General features: G+C 51.4%; 2 protein-coding genes across 2 annotated transcripts in view; one reads left to right on the top strand and one right to left on the bottom strand.

The window, feature by feature from the left end:
* The first annotated feature begins 849 nt into the window (after positions 1-849).
* On the top strand, positions 850-12,553 carry PABPC1L (poly(A) binding protein cytoplasmic 1 like). Its single transcript, XM_026862248.1, has 15 exons — positions 850-1,073; positions 1,869-2,062; positions 2,586-2,701; positions 3,425-3,564; positions 4,387-4,481; positions 4,768-4,905; positions 5,366-5,461; positions 6,342-6,608; positions 7,138-7,228; positions 7,525-7,650; positions 8,981-9,120; positions 9,495-9,588; positions 10,471-10,601; positions 11,447-11,536; positions 12,137-12,553. Exons 1-14 carry the CDS (start codon positions 881-883, stop codon positions 11,528-11,530), a joined length of 1,905 nt encoding a protein of 634 aa, XP_026718049.1. The 5' UTR covers positions 850-880; the 3' UTR covers positions 11,531-11,536; positions 12,137-12,553.
* Positions 12,554-15,160: 2,607 nt separating this feature from the next.
* Positions 15,161-18,937, bottom strand: part of TOMM34 (translocase of outer mitochondrial membrane 34) — a 3,968-nt gene continuing 191 nt past the window's right edge. The window contains exons 2-6 of the mRNA XM_026862334.1: positions 18,694-18,934; positions 17,895-18,055; positions 17,485-17,629; positions 16,687-16,813; positions 15,161-16,194 (exon numbers count right to left, since the gene is read on the bottom strand). Coding sequence (XP_026718135.1) covers positions 16,096-16,194; positions 16,687-16,813; positions 17,485-17,629; positions 17,895-18,055; positions 18,694-18,934 — 773 coding nt within the window. The 3' untranslated portion in view covers positions 15,161-16,095. The remainder of the gene's footprint in view (positions 16,195-16,686; positions 16,814-17,484; positions 17,630-17,894; positions 18,056-18,693; positions 18,935-18,937) is intronic.

The raw sequence follows: 18,937 nt of genomic DNA on the forward strand, positions 1-18,937 counted from the left end.
CCGCCGGCCCGCGGCGGCTCGGTTGTGCGAGGAGCGGGGCAGAGCCGATGCGCGGCCCGCCCGCGGGCTGCCCGCGGTGGAGAGTTGCCTTTGCCCGAGGGGGTGCTTAATGCCCCTCTTCTACCTGTGTGCGTTCGTTTTAGGCCTCCATAGGGCGCCTTAGCAAGCGTCTCAGGTCTTTTGAGCTTTAAGGTAAGCGATGGGCTCGTAAGCTTTTATGCCGGGAGCCGCATCGCTGTGCTCCCCGGCGGTACCGTGGGCGCCTCGAGCAGTGGCTGGCATCTGCGCACGCAACTTTATACCCAGCTAAAACCAGTGAGAGACTGAGCATCAATCTTCCTGCTTTGGGGGCCTCATCAGCAAGCTGAGAAATTGGGAAGGGTTGGCTAAAATCCTGTGTTTGTCTTGTGAGCCACGGAGAGGGCTGTTGGGAGCGCTGGCCGTGGTGGTGCGGCCGCGGGGCTGCCCCTGGCACGGCAGCGCTGGAGCTGTGCTCCTCGGTTGGCTCTGGCTGAGCAGCCGTTAAGGAGGGATTAAAAGAGAAGTGTCTGGTGTAAAAGGGCTGTTTACCTCCCAAGGAGTTAAACTCCGTTTTATTTCTCCTGGGCTTTGAGCGTTGAAAGGAGCAAATCAGTGTGTGTGGTGTGGTGTGTTCCTCTGGCTGCGCCCCGTGTGTGTGGGGCCTGTGACGTGCTGATTGCCTCAGCTCAGCTTTAGCACCAACATTGAAATGTCCCTGAAAACTTGCAGAACTGCAGCATCCTTGGGGCACTCCTGGTCCCAGCGCTGCTGCGGTGGGGTCAGCCGCAGTTGCTGCATCAAAACCTGTGCCCTGCAGCCTGGGTCTGTCTTCCTCTGCAGCTGAGCTTTGTGGCTGACCATGAACGCCAGCGGCCCTGGCTATCCGTTAGCCTCTCTCTATGTGGGAGACCTCCACCCTGATGTGACCGAAGCCATGCTCTATGAGAAGTTCTCGCCTGCTGGGCCCATCATGTCCATCCGAGTCTGTCGGGACGTTGCCACACGCCGGTCGCTGGGCTATGCCTACATAAACTTCCAGCAGCCCGTGGATGGTACGGTCCTGTACTGCAGCCCCGAGGAGCTGTGAGAGTGGGGCTGTGGGGTGTGCAAGGGGTGGAAGGACAGGCAGTGGAAAAGGGCAGAGCACTTGTCTGAGTAGCTGTATCAGCTGTTGGGGCTTGGGCAATATTCTGCTGATGTTAAATTTTGCTTGTAACCAATCCCAATCTGCTCTCGGCTGGTGACCCATCCCACTGCCATCTCTTCTTAGGGACTGGGGGAGGATGTGGCAGCTGGACTTTGGGCTTGTGGGGGGAGGAAGGTGACTTGCAAGAGTCACTTCCCTCTATGAGCCGATGGAGAAGGACACCAAAACCCTTTTGCCCTTCCCTAGGGCAGCCAGCTGCCTGCGGTGGGAAGCGAGGCGTCTCTCCTGGCAGGCCTCGCAGTGATACAGTGCTGTAACCAAAAGGTGTTTCATGCTGGAGCAAGGCAGAGGTGATGGGAAGGTGGTGGGTTAGTTGCCCTGGAGACCAAAATCTTTACTGGGTAAATGAGTTGGGCACCTGCCAAACTGGAGCTTGCAGTGAAATGGTTGATCCCATAGGAGTTAGACATGCTTTGGAGAGGAAAAAAAAAAGAGTAAGGAGTGGTGTGGCTGGAGGGGAGGAGAGCAGCCGCTGCCTGGCCCTGCACCCTGGGAGGCAGAGCTGCCTGTCTCATTTAGATTAACGAGCCTCTGTCCAACAGTGTCCCTGATTCCTGTGCCTGTCTCAGCTGCTGTAGGATGTGAAGGGGGATCTGTCTCCGTTACCCTCTTCTTTCCCCCTGTATTCGTTCTTTGCCAGCTGAGCGAGCCCTGGACACCATGAACTTCGAAGTGATCAAAGGCCGTCCCATCCGCATCATGTGGTCCCAGCGGGATCCCGGGCTCAGGAAGTCAGGGGTTGGAAACGTCTTCATCAAGAACCTGGATGACTCCATTGATAACAAAGCTCTGTACGACACGTTCTCTGCCTTTGGAAACATCCTGTCATGCAAGGTACGACGTGAGCCCAGCGGGAAAGGGCTGGCTGCAGATCTGCCCTGCCTTCTCAGCAGCATGCTCCAGCCAACTGAAATTCACTTTCTTGTTTCACTTCCCATGATGTTTCCTCTAAATTCCCACCTGCTTTGAAGCCAAAAGGCCCTGCCATGTTTCTCCTGGGAATGGGGACTTTTTCCCCAGCCCCCCCTTCTCCCTTATCCCTTTGCAGTGGTGTTGGGTGCTGTCTGAGCTCAGTGTGTCAGTGGCACTTGGGTCTTGGTGAACCATGAGTTTTTGGGCATTGTATAAAGCACCAGGTGCCGGAGGGCAACCACTCTGGCCCCAGCAGGACATCTGGCCCTGAGGCAGAGCTCTTGCCTGGCTCCCTGACCTGCTGCCAGCACCCCAATGCAGCTCAGCCACCACGGGAGCAGGATGTCAGGGAGGGTAAATGCCCCTGGAAAATGAGAGTAGGTTTTCCTGCTACTTATGTGCATGGCAAAAACCAAATGTCTCGTCCCTGTCCCTGCATTTGTAGGTGGTTTGTGATGAAAATGGATCCCGTGGCTATGGCTTTGTTCACTTTGAGACTCATGAGGCAGCAACTCGGGCCATTGAGACCATGAATGGGATGTTGCTCAACGACCGGAAGGTGTAAGTGCTGGAGAGAGGAGTGTCTTCTCACTCTGCTCCTGCCTTGTTTTGGTGCATGCTCGGGAGCAAATGCCTGCCCTGCTCAGGCTGCCACCTCCTGCCACGCTGTTATATCCCCTCTTCCTGTCGGGCCCGGCTCTGCTGCCCTCCGGGGCAGTGAGTCACTCGTGGTTGATGCTGGTGGAAGTGCGATAGTGGTTTGGAGCTGTTCCTGACAGTGAGGAAGGAATCCAACCCTGGGCTGTGTTTTATTGCTGAGGTTGTGTAAAGAGCACCCGCAAAGCAGGCTGGTCCTCTGTCTTAGCTGTCATCAGATAATCTAGGCAGGAAGAGGTTTTGTTGTTCTTCAGCTCTCTGTTTACATTACATCGCCTTATTCTCTACATTCCTGTCTCCACAGAGACCAGCAGCTGCCCAGAGGGCTTGGGGATACCTTAAAGGAAGAGCTGGCACTTGATGACATCCTTTGGGGCCTTTTGGGGTCTCCTGGGGTGACATTCCCAGCATGGGGCTGTGCCCTGTGTTACTGCTCTCCCTGTTTCAGCAGTGCCAAGTGTGGTCTGAGCAGGGGAACACCAGAGTGGGACACTGGATGTGAAACACAGGGTGGGCTTATGGGTGATGGGCTCTCTCTTGGCCTGTACCAAGACAGATGTGCCTGTGTCCATCTTCCCTCTGTAGGGAACACAGAGGGTTTCAGGTCCTTTTCCTTGCTTCCTGCAGGTTTGTTGGCCATTTCAAATCCCGCAAAGAGCGTGAGGCTGAATTTGGGGCTCGGGCACTGGAGTTCACCAATGTCTACATCAAAAACTTTGGGGATGACATGGATGATGACAGACTGCGGGAAATATTCTCCAAGTTTGGTGAGTACAGTTGTTGAAGTAAGATATCCTTGTGTCTGATAAACTGGAGTTGGAACAACTGCAAAGAAACCTGGGGAGAGTGCTTGACTGAAATACCAAGCCCCTTCTCTTGATGGGATCTGACTTGCTTAAACACCACCGCACCAAAGGGCTGTAGTGACTTAAATCATCAGGACATTACATGCACTTTCCTGCAGTGATATAGAATAACTTCTATTAAGTGCTCTCTTGAAAAAAAGAAGGCTTTGTACTTCCCACTTTTATTACCCCAAAGAGTGTTTTTCATTAGTTTTTGAAATTGTCTTGAAGTCAGCCAACTGTCTGGCTGTAGGAACCCTGTGAATAAGAGATGCTGAGTCTGAATTTAAAGCAAAAAAGGCTTTTCAGTGTGGTCCATTAATGGAAGATGCCTCTTGTGACAGGGTTTAGTGTTGTGCCAACTCATGGACCACACTGTCCATGCTTGGCCAGTGTTATCTTGGGTAAACCCTTCATACGAGCCCAATGTATGTGTTCATATATAAAGGAAATGAGAAATTCTGGCCAAAGGAACTCAGTGCACTGGCTGGAGAAACCACAAAGCCAAGAGCAATGAGACTAGCATCCAGGGTGGGAGGGATTGCCCTCCTGCAGCCTCCTGTTCCTGCCTCGTGGTGGGGCTCTCGCTGTCTGTCCCGATGTCTGGATTTTCTGCGCTGCTGTGGCACTCTGGTCTCCTTGCTGGACCAGCTTGTGGTGGTTCCTGAGCACGGTACTGTGTGCTGGCAGCACCTCCTCAGTGGGGACCCTGCTTCAGGCAGATACTGTCCTTTCCTCTTGCAGGAAAGACGTTAAGTGTCAAAGTCATGATGGACAACACTGGCCGCTCAAAGGGCTTTGGATTTGTCAACTTTGAGAAGCACGAAGAAGCACAGAAGGCAAGAGGCTCCTCGCTGCCCATCTGCTATCTCAGCTTGTCCCCTGCTGATGTTCCCACCTCTCCTCGGGGCGAGGGAATCTCACTGGCTTCGTGCTGGCCTGAGCACTGGCGCTGGCAGGGGTGTCTGGGTGGGCAGGACCTGGCGAGGGGCAGCAGAGCTGCTTCCTTGCCCATGCCCAGGGAGGCATCTGCTCACGGTGGGGCTGGCCCAGGGTGGTGAGTCAAGAGTAGAGCGGTGGCTGCTGGCTCCCCGCTGTGCTCAGAGCCCTTCCCTCCGCTGGCAGGCGGTGGCTGACATGAACGGGAAGGAGATCAATGGGCGGCTGGTGTATGTGGGCCGAGCCCAGAAGCGGCTGGAGCGCCAGAGCGAGCTGAAGCGGAAGTTTGAGCAGATCAAGCAGGAGCGAGTGAGCAGGTACCAGGTAAGGGGCGAACAGGGTCTGTGCCAGGGACATCCTTGGCTTGGAGACAGCGCAGAGCTCTCTAGAGCAGATCAGTGTGCTGGGTCACTTCTGCAATTAAAGATTTGCACAGAGGTCCAGTCGCTGCCTGCTAATGCCCTGGGAAGCAGAATCAGGGGGGAGAGAGATCTAAACAAATGGGTCTTTTCCAGATATTAAAATACTAGTCTGGAAATGAGATGGCTTCCTGAGGTCTTGGAACAGCTTCATAATGGTGGTCAGGGTGTCCTCTTCACTTGGGGTGTCTTGCCTACGAGTGGAGCACAGACATGGTCCTGGTTCCTCTACGCCACCGGTCATGGAGCAGCTCTGGAGAGGACATGTTTGTGGGATCCCACATGTAAAACATGCATCCAGCTTGAAAAGCTGCTGTAAATTTTTTGGAGCCTGGGGACCAAGCTTCTATTTTGCCTGTTTGCAGGGGGTCAACCTGTATGTGAAGAACCTGGATGATGGAATAGATGATGAGAGGCTGAGGAAGGAGTTCTCTCCCTATGGCACCATCACCAGTGCCAAGGTGAGGGACTGAGGCTGTCGTTGGGGCTCCTGGGGTCAGCTGGCTGGTGCACTTGGCCCTGGGAAACATATTGGAATTATCATCCTGTTGCTGATGCCTTATATCTCAAGCCAAGTATGAAGGACATGCCACTTGTACCCCATGCTGTCCTGAGGAGGTTACTGATTCAGCTAATATTTTGTAGCTTTGCCAAGTTACTGCAGCCCTGGTGAGGTATGGGACCTTAAAGCCACATCACTGAATGCTGCACAGCTGCTCTGTGGTTTGAGGATGAGGTGACACTGATACAAATGGAAATAACCACAGGCCACCTCAGTCTGGGGAGAGCAGGTTTTCCCTGGCTGGCATTTTGCCTTTTGGAAAACCATAAAAGCATCAGTCTTGCCACCAAAACTGGTGTCAGACTGCTCTTGAAGGCTCTGCGTATGGGTACAGAGGGATGGTATGGCTTTAAGGTCAGATACCTGTAACCTGCCAGCTGCTGGGGACAGATGCTGCCTGGCCCTCGGGCAGGACATGGTGTCCCACTGATCCCCAGCCCTCGATGGCTGCTGGGGCATTAAGCACCAGAACATTGCTGGTTCTGCGGGGCTGGGGCACAGACCTTGAAAGATCACAGACTGCAGATCTCAGTCTAGCCCACGCTCTGCCATCTTCATTTCGCACACCTACTGGTTTTGCCTGAGCAAATCCTCCCCTTCCCTGGAGAAATGTCTGTGGAGCCCCACGGGTGTATCCCCATCTGTCCCCCCCTGGATGCAGGGCTGCAACGGGGTCCCTGCAGCTGGCAGATCCCCTGCACATCCCCAGTCCTGTGCTGTGCTTTGCAGGTGCTGCAGTGATCTGTGGACTTAGCTGTCTTGTTCTAATCCAATTTTAGGTGATGACAGAGGGTGGCCACAGCAAAGGGTTTGGGTTTGTATGTTTTTCCTCCCCAGAAGAGGCTACCAAGGCCGTGACAGAAATGAATGGGAGGATTGTCAGTACTAAGCCCCTCTACGTTGCACTTGCTCAAAGGAAAGAGGAGCGGAAAGCAATCCTCACCAACCAGTACATGCAGAGATTAGCCACCATGCGGGCTCTGCCTGGCCCTCTCCTGGGCTCCTTCCAGCCTGCCCCGGGGTACTTCCTACCCCCCATCCCCCAGGTGAGTCCCTGCTGCTCGGTTGCACGGGGACCTGTATTTGCCCTGGGTTGGAGGAGGGGGTGGCAGTCAGGCTGAGGAGCATATCTTGGGCTGTGCAGACCCAGGCACACGTCAGCGTGGGATCAGTGGGACTGGTGGGATCAGTGCCAGGCTTCCACGTAAGCATCAGGGCTTGCCAAAACTGGTGGGCTGTGGCTGCTCCAGGCAATGGACTGGTGATTTAGTAGCTACTGACCTCTCCTCAGAGGATGGAGTTAAGGAGGAGTTTGGTGGGAGGGTGGGAGCATGGAGAACAAGTCTGCTGTTGAAACAAGGGGAGGGGGAAGGGTTACAGATGTACAAACGTTTGTGTGGAGGAGGTAAGTGGAGCTGCTGGAGGACATGCTGGAGGTCAGTTTTTAAACTGCTCTGGCAGGCTGCAGAGCATGTTTTTGGCTCATCTGCCTGTGTGCAGCAGCCACCGACATGCTCCAGGTTAGATCTGGCTCAGCTCCCAACTCACCTTGGGTTATGTGTTCTCCTTTCTCAGCCACAAACCAGAGCTACCTTCTACAGCCCCAGCCCAGTTGTCCCAGTCCGTCCTGCCACTCGCTGGAGTGCGCAGCCTTCCCGGCCTCCCTGTGAGTCAGCTTGCCTCTCCCTGGGGGCTCTCGGCACAAGCTGGGCTCAGTTAGGGACTGAGGGTCTCTAAAAGCAGCACAAAGTGTCTAGCCACAGGGGGCTACTGGCTGGAGAAGTGCACGGGGGTTTGGTGCAGGGGTCATGGTGATGGGCACCAGTGGATGAGACATTTGTGGTGACCCCAGAGGTGAGGTGCTCCTGAGCATTCCCTAGCCACAATCACCCCCACCCCACATCTCCTTCCATGCTTTTGCTACCAAGAAGCTTTATTAATCATGCTTCTTCTCTACAACAGCATACTCTGCAGCTACCCCCATCCTGAGGGCTGCCGCGCCCCCCCGGCGCCTGATGTCCAACATCAGCACCATGAGACAGGCCTCCACCCAGGTGCCCCGCGTGCCCCCCCAGGCCCAGAGAGTGGGTGAGTGGGGGAAGGACCTGGCTTGGACATCACTGTAGGGGCTGCGTGTTGGCAAGGGTGCTTGCTGTGAGCTTAGGCCTTCCTCTGAAGATGGATCAGTTTGGGGTTGCTCAGGGAGGAGTCTGGATGGTGCCCTTGGATGTGGTGGGTCTGGAGCAGTGTCTGTAGTGAATAAGTGTGTAACTTTTGGGGAAGGTCTTTCAGGTAATGGGACAGGTCTCTGATATGCAGATTGGTCTTGTTGGCTGGTGCTCCTTGAATATGTTCATTAAAGACAATGATGATGTAGCTGTGGCACCCCAGGCTTAGTGCTTGCACTGAGGTGGAGGTTGGGAAAGGGCTTCTTGGGCAGAAGCATTGGTTCTTACAGGCTCTGGCTGAAGCACTGCCAAGGCCAAGCCTTCAGTAAAACGCACTCATGTTAGAGGTGTTTGGAGCTGTGGCTTGAGAACCAGACCTCACTGGCATCCCCAGTGCTTGTCTGCTGGGGCAGCCCCTGTGTCTGGGGTGTCCCCTCCACCTTGCTGGTGTGTCGTGGCTGTGCAGGGCTGGCAGGGTGGTGACTGAGCTGCTGTCCTGCACACGGTGCCCAGAACACTCCTCACCCCTGGAGTGCTTCAACCCCCATCTGTCTGGTCCTCCCTGTGCCTTCTGTGTGAGGCAGAGGAGGATGCTCCTGGGGCTCATAGTGTGGCCCCCTCTGTGGACAGGCTTTGAGGAGAGGCTTAAGTAGTGCAGGGGGGAAGCTGCCCAGCTGGTGGGTGGGTGAAGGTCTGATGTTCCCACAAAACATAGGGCCATCTGGTGAGGCAGTGTCTGCCTACAGCCCTCCCAGCTTTGTGTGATGTAGCCCATGGTCATCTTTGGCACTGTGTCTTATTGTTGAAGTGAGCAGAGGGGACCAGGAGGGTTGTTTTTGGTTTGTCTGCTCTCCTTTTGTCCTTGTCCCCTTGTTTCTCTGCCCTCGCTTCCCTGCAGAAGGGGAGTCGGGATGAGCTGGGGGACAGGGGCACTTGCTCTTGCAGCCCACCCTCCTCAGTGCTGTCCCTGTCCTCTGGCTGCTAATGCAGATGGGCATTTCTGGAGGAGAGATGAGGCACCAGTGCCTCTGCCAGCTCTCCTGCTCTCTGCACAAAACCAGACTAGCCTAGCTGACAGGATAGCAGTGCCCTGCCTGTCTTGGAGAAGCTGCCTTTGTCCTTGGGGCTGTTTTGAGTCCATGGGGGAATTTTTTAGGCCCTCTGAGCATGCTGCCCTTGTGGCTTCAGCCTCCTTGGCACAGGTGTGCATTTAATGGGTGCCTCTACAAATATTCCTGTCTCTACTGCAGCCAACATCGGGACACAGACAGTCAGTGCCCGGGTGTCTTCCTTGCCCACCCCGCCGCGGAGTTCCCCACAGTACAAGTACTCCTCAGCCGTCAGGAACGTCCAGCCGATGGGGCACGTGCCACCCATGGCAGCCCCGCAGGTAACAGCTCTGCCGGCTCCCAGCTTTGGCACGGCTGCTGCAACGTGCATCAGTCCCGGTCCTGCTCTGGGTTAACGCAGCTGCTGACCCCAGGCAGTCCCGTGGCTCTGTTTAGGACTGGCGCTATGGGGACCTTTCCTGGGGGCTGATGGGATGATTGGGGCTACAGATCCAGTAGCCATGCAGCTGTGGTGCCTGGCTCCAGCTTTACTGGAAGCTGGTGTTTGGCTACAGATAGGCAGTGTCAGAGTTGGCATCAGCAACTCAGGTGAAATGCCCTGCTGCGTTCAGGGACCAGCACCCTTCCTGCAAGCCAGGTAGCTCACACATCACTGCCAGGCTCTGAATGCTGCTTTTCTCTGGTTATTCTTCAGGTGGGAGAACCTGCTGTGCATGTCCAGGGGCAGGAGCCACTGACAGCATCCATGCTTGCAGCAGCCCCTCCTCAGGAGCAGAAGCAAATGATAGGTGGGTGTCACAGCTGCTCTGCAGGAGTAGGTCTGGCTGTGAGGGCATGTGGGCTTCTGTGCACCAGGGAGAACTTAGCTGCTAGAAGAAGCTGTAAGCTTTTGTGGGATTGCTCTGACATTATGCTGCTTTTAAAACAATAAATAAATTCAGGCTGTGCTGGAAGGGTACGGAAGCAGCAAAACCACTCCCTGTCTGTACTAGCTGCCTGGCAGCGAGACAGCGTCTGGTGAAGCTCTGCAGGAGAGGCAGAGCTCCATCCTGCCTGTGCTGCTAGGCTGCCCCAGGACATGTGATTCCCCTGAACTCAGCCATCCTGCATTGCCACTCTCTGGTGCTGATGGACAGCTTGGTGGCCGTGGGGGTCAGGGTCAGCTCTGCCGCACAGCCCATGGGCTTTGGGTGCCGTCTGGTGTCCCACTGGCGGAGTGGCCGGTGCCTGTGGTGTGGGAGGGCATCACTTGTCCCGCTCTGCCTGCCTCATGGGCTCAGCCCAGCAAAAGTACAGCAGATCACGGACTGGCTCTTTCCTCCCCAGAAGGAAACTGCTCCGGCACAAGCGGGCCCCTTCACCAGCACGCTGGTGGGCAGATGTGGGCAGCGCTTGCCATTCCCCTGCCCTGCTCCTGTGGCAGGTCCTGCTGCTGTCTGGCTTCACCTGGCAGCCTCCCTGCCTGCAAACACTGTTGTGTTATGCTGGAGTAGGTTTGCTTGTGAGCAGTGATTGTTTTGGGTTTTTTTTCCACCACCATCACCACCTTTGAAAGGTTGCCCTTCCACCACTTGAAAGGACAGAGCTGGAAGGGCAAGAGTGCTTGCACTGGGTTTAAAAATCCTGCAGGTTTTGCATAGTGCTGATGTGCTCCCTGGTGTTTGGAACAGGTGAACGCCTCTACCCTCTGATCCATGCGATGAATCCCTCGCTGGCTGGCAAGATCACTGGGATGCTGCTGGAGATAGACAACTCTGAGCTGCTGCTGCTCTTGGAGTCCCCTGACTCCTTGCACTCCAAGGTAGGGACACTTGGTGCCCAAAGAACTCGCATTCCAAAGCACTAACTACCTGCTGCTGCAAGGAGAGGTGGATGTGGCCCAGAAGTTGGGCTAAGGACACTGATAGCCATGGGAAATGCAGGTAGCTGCTTTTTTTTTTTTTTTTAAATGAAAAATGAGCAGAAAGGACTTCAGGTTGACAGCACCACACCCCAGGCCTGAACATCTGCCTGCCTTCAGCAAAAGGAGAGGCTCAGAACAGCTCCCTGAAAACATGGGCCAAGCTCTGAGGGTGGTGTGGAGGTGGCTGGGAAGTGAGAGGGGAAAAGCAGGGTGGGTGTTTCTCCCTGGAATAAGATGGGGAGATGCTCTTTCCTGACAGTAGAAACTAGATAAACACTACTTCTCTGCAATATTTCTTCATTTTCCTCCTTAATCCTGGTGAATATTTAGCTTTGGTTCCCATCAAAACAGTTGCAGTAAATCGACTGCATCTCCTTGTTGCCTCTCGGATTCACTTTCATCTTTTCATTGATGTTTTTTAAACGATGCTGGGCTCTGCAGAGTGGTGTCAGGCAGCTTTACCTACAGAAAAGTTTGATTTCTCGATGGCAAGTTCTGACTCCTATAGAAAAGGAGGGATGCCCCAGCATTTCCCTAGGGAAGAGACAGAAGAGGTCTTTAGGCTAATCAGTCTCCTGCAGGAGCAGCAGACTTGGATTTTATTATTATTAAAGTCCTTTACCTCCTGGAAGCGTGTCTGTGCAGAGTCCAGTTTGGGACCTGGAATATTGCATTTCTTGTGCAGTGTGCTCCTATATTGGAGCAACTCACCTTCTGCCCCTTCTTGTGCTCTCTGTTGTAAGATCGAGGAGGCAGTCGCTGTTCTCCAAGCACACCAGGCTACCGAGACCTCGCACAAGAGCAGCGCTACAGCGTTCCTGCAGTGACCCCCGGTAGGTGCAGGAGCTGCTGCAGGTGTTGGCGTGTGCATGTTGTGCTCAGGGTCTCTGGTTTCTGACTCTGAAACTGGGGACTGGGTTTCTTGTCCAGACCAAGTATGGCTTGATGAGCAATGTAAGTACCTTTAACTGCAATATTCCACTTTTTAAATTGCATCCTTTATTTTCCAGACTTGATTGTACTGCAGAGATGTGATTCTTTGTGATTTGTTTTCCTATGTTCATGAGGGCAATGACTGTACAAACAGAAAGGAAGATCAGACAGAACTTGCCTTTCTGTAGGTCTAGTGGGGACTGGCACAACCTCTTCTGGGATCTCCCAGTGTTTTTTGCAGAACAGTGATAGTAGATACCCATAAAATGTGTGTAGTCCTGTGTGGGCATGGTCAGGATAGCTGGCTCTGCTGCTGTGGGTGGGACAGACCCATTAACAAGCAATTCAGACTCACATACCCCTTTGAAGATAGTATTTTCTTGACTTGCAATTGCAAGGAAATTGTTTTAATGCAAGTTCAGGTGAATTCTTGTCTGGATGAAATTGTTCCTTCAGCCATCAAAAATTTAATTTGTGGGGTTTCGGGGTGTTTTTTGTAGACTTCAGGCCTGGGAGCAAGCCCTGAGAACATTGTAATTGAAGAACAGCAGCAGCAATCCCACTGTGCTTTTGGAATTGTGCCCATACAGTGACCCTGGCCTGTCTTCAATGCCCCATCCTATTTTTCTGTGTGTATTGTAAACCTTGCAGAATTTTTTCCTCCTGCACCCGTAAAAAAAATCCCCGTGTTAATTCTCTTCTTGCTACTGAAAGCGTCCTGTGAAATGTAGCGTGGAACCCAGCCTAGTTCAGTTGCCCAGGAAATGACAAGTGCTGATGAATCATCATTTTTAGTGAGTTTACTGGGTTCTGTAGTTGTTCCTGTAGCTGACACTAATAAAGAACTGATGCTTCCATCCCAAGAGCATGGGTTAATTCCCTTTGCAGAAAGGTTGCAAACATTTTTTCTCTGTTGGTGGAGGGATGGACATGGCTCAGGCTGCTGTAATCAGTGTTTGAGGCTTGTGATGCTGGTGGGGTGGCAGTCCTGAGAGCTGACAGGAAGAGGCATATAGGATTAAATAAACTGCCAAACAACAGGCTCTCCTCAACCTTTCTGACTCTCTAGGAGGATGGCTTGAAGCAAATTTCATATGATCTACCTGGATTTTATCCTTTCTAGGTAGCAGGTCTTAATTTCCTTTTGAATGGCATCATCTTCCTGTGTTTCTCCTCTGTAATGGACCTTGTACACTGGCAGGAGTATTGACACCGAGTGTCTTCTGCTGGTCACCACACCCCATGTGTATGTCTGATGCACAAGACCCAGCTTTTTAAGTATTGTGGAGCAGTTGTAAATCAAAAGCTGCTTCTCCGATGTGTGGTCATGACCAGTGGTTTCAAGGAGTCACTGATGAGCCTGAAACCATTCATGACCACATCATATCCCACTGGGACACTCCCTGCTTGCAATAGCTGGGACGTATTATTACTGTGTCCTGCTCTGGGCCTCTCCTAGAGTGTGTTGCTGTTGTCATCTTGGCTTTAATGCTCTGCTCTTCCTAGTTAGGAAAGGAATTTCAGTCCCTTAGAGGCTGCTTGGTACTTGAGACCAGCGATGTATTGACCTTACTTGACTGCTTCCTTGCGCTGACAGGAGCATGCCTCTGTCAGCACCACCTACCTTCTTTCTGTCCAACTTGTGCTGGTGTTGCTGTCTCAATCTTCCTTCTGTGCTGTATCATACTCTCACTTCGGCTCACTGCTGAGTCATCCCTCCTACCTCTTGTTTTCCTTCCAGCATTTTAATAGAATTGCTTACACATTTGCTCCTGCATGGTGTCTGCTCTGCTCAGCTGGGACTCTTCCCTGGGGCTTTCCCTCATTCCTTTTTTTTTTGCCTTTACTTTGCCAGTTCTTTCTCTGACCTCCTTAAATATTTATTTTCTTCATGGTGGATGCTTCAGCTTGAATTGTGCATCATTTAGATATCTCCTTCTTGGTGACATGCTTATAAAGGACTTTAATCCACTTAATATACAGGACCTTCATTTAAGTTGTCACTTCTTCCAAAGTGTAACTGGCTGGAAGCTTTTATGCTTTGTCTCTACAAGAAAAACGTGTGTTTGCATGAGTGTAATGCATATAAAGAGATGGACTGGAACTGTAGCAGTAAACTTCATTCTGCTGTTGGCTAGCTTGTCTGTAACCTTTTTTCAGATGTAACAGGGCAGTTTGGATGTGCCTGGGACACCACCTACAATGCCAGATGGCTTGGCTGGAGAAGCTGGCTGTAAAGCTAGAGGGTATGTGGGGTGGGGCCCAGGAACACAGGGACATCAGAATAGCCTAAAAAAGGATGCGGACAAGCACCAAGGCCTTTTTCAAAAAGGTGAAGTTGGAGCTTAGATCCCCATGTTATCTTGTAGGATACTGGAAAGTTTTCTGAGTAATTCCCTGGCTGAACTCCTTGGGGGAGTCTGAGGCTTTAGGGAGTTGAGGCAGGAGCAGCAATGCAAATCTGGAGTCTTCAGTCTGGAATAGTTGCTGTGGTTTTTGAAAGGGGTGGGTGAAGGTGTGTCTCTGAGACAAACAGTCTCTGGCTGCCCCTGTGGACAGCACTCCTTTTGCGTGTCTGCGTGGACAGCAGCACTGCTGCTGGAACAGGAGACAGGAGCAGTCCTGAGCTTGAAGTAATGTGTCTTGTTGCTGTGCTTGATCTGTCTACTTGGTGGTATTGCTGGGGAAAGTCTTGGAGATAAGGTACAAAAGCACATTGCTGTTGCTGAGAGGGAAAAGAGATGGTGAATGCTGCTCCTTAGAGGTGTTGTAATGAGTTGTAGCTGAACAGGGCAGGTATCTGCCACTCCAGATAACAGCACGGCTGTTTAAAGGGATAGCTCTTAACTTAGTGAAGCCAGTCTTCCTTCTGCATTCTGTGACCTTCCTCTGCTTATCTGTGTACTGCTAGCCTGTGCTTCCCCACCCTGAAATCCATCACAATTACTTGCTAAGAGCCTGGGCAAGTGCTGGTTGCAGGATCAATGGAGCTCAGAAGTAGGAGCGGAGCAATGGAGCAATTTGGGTCCCTTGGGGTGGAGCTGCTTCAAGCCCTGGCCCATTACGGCTGACTGAGTACAGCTCTGGGACCTACAGAAAGCTAATTAATGTCAGGCTAAGGTGTAAGAAGTCTTTGTCTTTAATGCCATTAGAGGGTCTGCTTGCTTAAATTCAGTTCAGTGGGGCACCTGCCTGAAACAGACTGCTGGGAGAAGCAAGGTGGGAAGCAAAGATATTCGAACCCTGACTTAAGGGCTAGCTGCTGCCTCCTGGTCTGTACTGCAGGTTGGCTCAGGTCTAGTGTTCCTTAGCATCTTGACTTACTAGTTGAAGCACTCTACCTATGGATAGGTAGAGTGCAAGGCCAAGCAAGGGTTAGAAACCCCATGTACTGTCAGTGTATGACAGAGCAAGGCACTGCACAGCAGCACTTGGAGGCCTCTGACAAAAAGCGGGGGGACAGTATGAAGTGGTTAAAGTGTTTTAGTTCCTTTATACCCTTCATCACATTAAAAACACAGCCCTAAAGTGAAAATAAACATGGCTTTAATGAGAACTGGTTTTAACAGTTCATAGAACAACTCCATTTTAAGTCAGTGCCATCAATACCAGATAAGAAGATCACAAAGTATAAACATGCATTGAAGTAAGCCAGACTTCAGCTGGGGTGTTACTAGCCTGTCGTCCTCCCTGTAACACCCTGTAGCAACTGCTCCAAAAGGCACAGAAGAGCTAAAGTGGTTTTTAAAAAACAAACAAAAAACCCAACACAACTGTAAAATTCCCAAGCACCCAGAATCTGAAAGAAGTAGTGCACAGTGTAACAAGGCTGGCTTAATTTGCTGCTGTTTTCTTAAAGGTGCAGAATAATTAAAAATAAAGCTGCTACTGTAAACATCTGCCCAGCCACACTAAGCAGCAGAAACTCAGCTGAGGGCCAGCTGGCATCAAGTGGGAGAGGGAAGAAGCTTGGCCCTGTGCAAGTAACTGTTCTAAGAATGGTATGTGGTGCTAGGGCAACTGCAGCAGTTCCTGCAGCAACCTTATTTAAGTAATAGCAGCACAAACGCAGCAAAACTGTCACCTGAATAAGGACAAAAAAACCTCTGTAGCTCTTCAGAAAGAGAATAGCCACTTCACATGCATCTTAGCCAACATGGAAAGCATCCCTGAGGCCAGTAGTTATAGGCAAGTTGACTTCAACCAGGGAAGTTAACCTATATGCCTCTTGGGGAGGGGTATTAAAACTCTGAATGATCTTAGAGCCAGATAATAAGAGTTTGATACAGATTGTGTGTCTTAACATTCATTGTGCTAGCACAGAACCTGTTATATCTCAGCAGCAGAAGATAGATTTCAATACCGATCCTGCATTAAGATTGGTCCCTGTAACAATATCAGAAGGGAAAAAGCTTTCTTCTGCAGTGGAAAACAAAGCTTTCCTTGTTGCTTGGTTACTCTAGGTTCTGTTCAGTTCTTGCAGTAATCTCAGTGCAGCGGTGTTCTTTGGTTCAGCTTTCAACAAGCTCTTGATATCGGCGATACTTGATTTGTAATCCTAGAAGGAGAACATTTTTAAGTGCATTAAAAATTCAGTCTAAGACTGTAGAATTACTACCAAAGAACAGAGGCAAAGGCAACACAACTAAGCCTGTGACTCCCTCTATAATTGCTTAAGCACTGGCATCAATGTAGCTGTTCTAAAACATGCTTAAACTAGGGCTGAGAAGACAATTTCATCACTCAAGTGGATTCTGAGTCTAAAACCAATGCAATAGGTCATCTAGTACTACCTACAGAATCTCTTGACAGACATAAAAAAATAAAGCTCAACACAACATGTAGCTGCTTTCACCATCTCTAGAAACACAACCTGATGCTGAGAAACTCATGAGATCCAAACAGCAAATAGGGGATTTTTTTTTTTGCATCACTAAGTCCATACAGGCCTCAGCTATCTGATGGCAGATGCTGTCTAGCACAGAAACAAGTTCTAAAGGGCATGTCTGGCCCTGATCATGCATGAACAGTTCAAGAACTCCTTACTTACCTTCAGTTCTTTAAGTGCTTGAGCACGTCTGTAGAGTGCCTTAACATTTTTAGGATCTAACCTCAGAGCTTCCGAGCAGTCCTGTACTGCTTCCTTGTATTGCTTCAGAGCCAGGTAACAGAGAGCTCTGCAATACAGACACCTGGTTAGAGACCTCTGGCTAAAGGCAGCATCTACTGCTGCAACATATGTAGTAAGATCTCAGCTAAATCCAGTGCAACACAAAGCTGGAACCAGTCCTTATCCCCATACATTTTCATCTTCTTGAGCTCAAGTTTGGTTTACTTATAAAGAGGGAAGAAAGGAAACAGTTTTTCAGTTTGAAAAAAAAAAAAAAAAGGATTTATCTGCTCTCAAGCTAAGAATCAGCACTTCAAAGATGCAGGTTCCTACATATACCATTCCAGAACATGCTCTGCTTGCTCAAGTGCCTTAGAAGTACTAAACTTAGTACTTCTACTTCTTTTAGAAGTACTTAGAAGTCTTTTAGTACAGCAGTCTGCAATTTGTGGTTCCTGGGGCAGCAGACAGTACTCAAAATAAGACAGTCCTGGCAGACAAGCATTAAAGGGAGAAATCCCTTAGCAGCCCTAAGCTGAGTGTCTCCAAGGGTTTTTGCAGTACCTGATCAAAACATGTTATACAAGCTACATGGAAGACTACACTTGGGGTGAACATGTGAGGGTGTTTTTGTTTCATTTGTTTGTTTGGGAGCAAACACCAGACAGCTCTATCTGAAGTACCACAGTGGCTTTTATACAGGGTCAAGAAGTACCTGGGCAAAGAGCTGAGTAGTACCTGTTGGTGTAAGTCGCACATTCCTGGTTAAGCTTTAAACTCTCACTGTATTTCTCAACTGCTTTTTTATGGTTTCCTTTCTTTACAAGTTCATTTCCTTCTTCCTTCAGAGTTCGAGCTCTCTCCATGCCAGCAGTAGTCTGGTCTGGAAACAGCATGAAAGAATACAGAACACTATAAATTGTCAAGATCAGCACAGCCTCTCAGAAAGCAAATATCCCCATAGCAGAAGTGAGACACAGGGACATCAAAGTATCCAGAATCAACCAAAAAGGCTGCAGCAGAACCAAGCCCAGGTTTCTCCACGTCTCAGCCCCAGCTGCGGACATGCCAAGCAGGCATGGCAGCTGTCTTGTTCATCACCCTTCTGAGCTGCAGGGCTCTGTGCCCAGCCCAGGGCATGCTCTCACCTGATTGTCCCTGCAGTGCAGTTGCAGGAGGAGTGTTTGCTCCAGGGACTGCGGCAGAAGGAATGCTCCATCTTGTCTGAGCAGAGATGGGGACTGTGGGGATAGGTGGGAGCTTCTGGCGCCAGTTCACACCATCCTTCTCCAGCAGAGCTTTAGTCATCCTGGAAGAGATGGCTGCCAGTCACCCCAGCAGGTGGCTGATGGGCCACGCAGTAGCCAGTAGAGTCACTTTTTAACCTGGATTACGTATTGAGGACAGCACCTCTCCACTAACGCCTTAACGTGCATCTAAACTAAGTTGCTTCTAGAGACAGGACATTAGAGAAAGGACTTTAAGTCATCAGTGCTAAAAATATCACAGGGCAAAGGCTGGGACTGTCAGTGCTCAGGTGAGCAAGAGATATGCGTGTTGCTCCTCAGTCTGGCAAACAATGAAGTGGGTAGCTCGAGGAAGAGAGCCTGTAAACCCAGTCAGCATAGGGAGGCTTAAAGGATAGGGCACTGGAACTCGTAATTTATTATTTCCTTTTAAACCAGGCATTGAGCAAAGCAGAACCAGTCCCAGGGAGTTAACTCCCAGCCCTCAACCAACATCTTGAAAGGAGCTAAGGGCGCTAGCAGACAAAGGCAGCGTGGCCAGGCCTTGCACGAAACATCAGAGGCCTCGGCTACTTCATTTGTGTGCGAGGGACCCGGCTTGCTCCCGCCACGGCTGCAGGAACAACGCAAAGCTTGCCGAGGCCGCTGCCCGCGCTGCTCTAGCGCCAAGCCTTTGGGTGCTCCCCGCGGGCAGCGTTACCTGTTGACGCCGTCGTGTGCTGCCTGCACGGAGCAGTCCACCTGCAGCGCGGTCTTGTAGTCCACGTAGGCCAGCGGGTACCGCTCCAGGGCCTCGTAGGCTGCGGCCCGCCTGAGGAGGGGTTTGATCCCGAACGGGACCAGGTCGAGGGCGCTGCGACAGAGGGGGAGAGAGAGAACCGCCCGCGGCGGCGTGAGCCCGGGGCGCTTCGCGGGGAGAGCAGAGGGGCGGCTGGAGCCCTCTC

This window comes from Athene cunicularia (genome assembly GCF_003259725.1).
Source record: "Athene cunicularia isolate RWA chromosome 20 unlocalized genomic scaffold, athCun1 chr20_part1, whole genome shotgun sequence".
NCBI classification, from domain to species: Eukaryota; Metazoa; Chordata; class Aves; order Strigiformes; family Strigidae; genus Athene; species Athene cunicularia.

Excerpts from the sequence above, each read along its gene's own strand:
- PABPC1L (XM_026862248.1), top strand. The coding sequence starts at position 881 with ATGAACGCCAGCGGCCCTGGCTATCCGTTAGCCTCTCTCTATGTGGGA. Across the intron at positions 5,462-6,341 it reads GCACCATCACCAGTGCCAAG|GTGATGACAGAGGGTGGCCA; the intron begins GTGAGGGACTGA and ends ATCCAATTTTAG. Across the intron at positions 7,229-7,524 it reads GCAGCCTTCCCGGCCTCCCT|CATACTCTGCAGCTACCCCC; the intron begins GTGAGTCAGCTT and ends TCTCTACAACAG.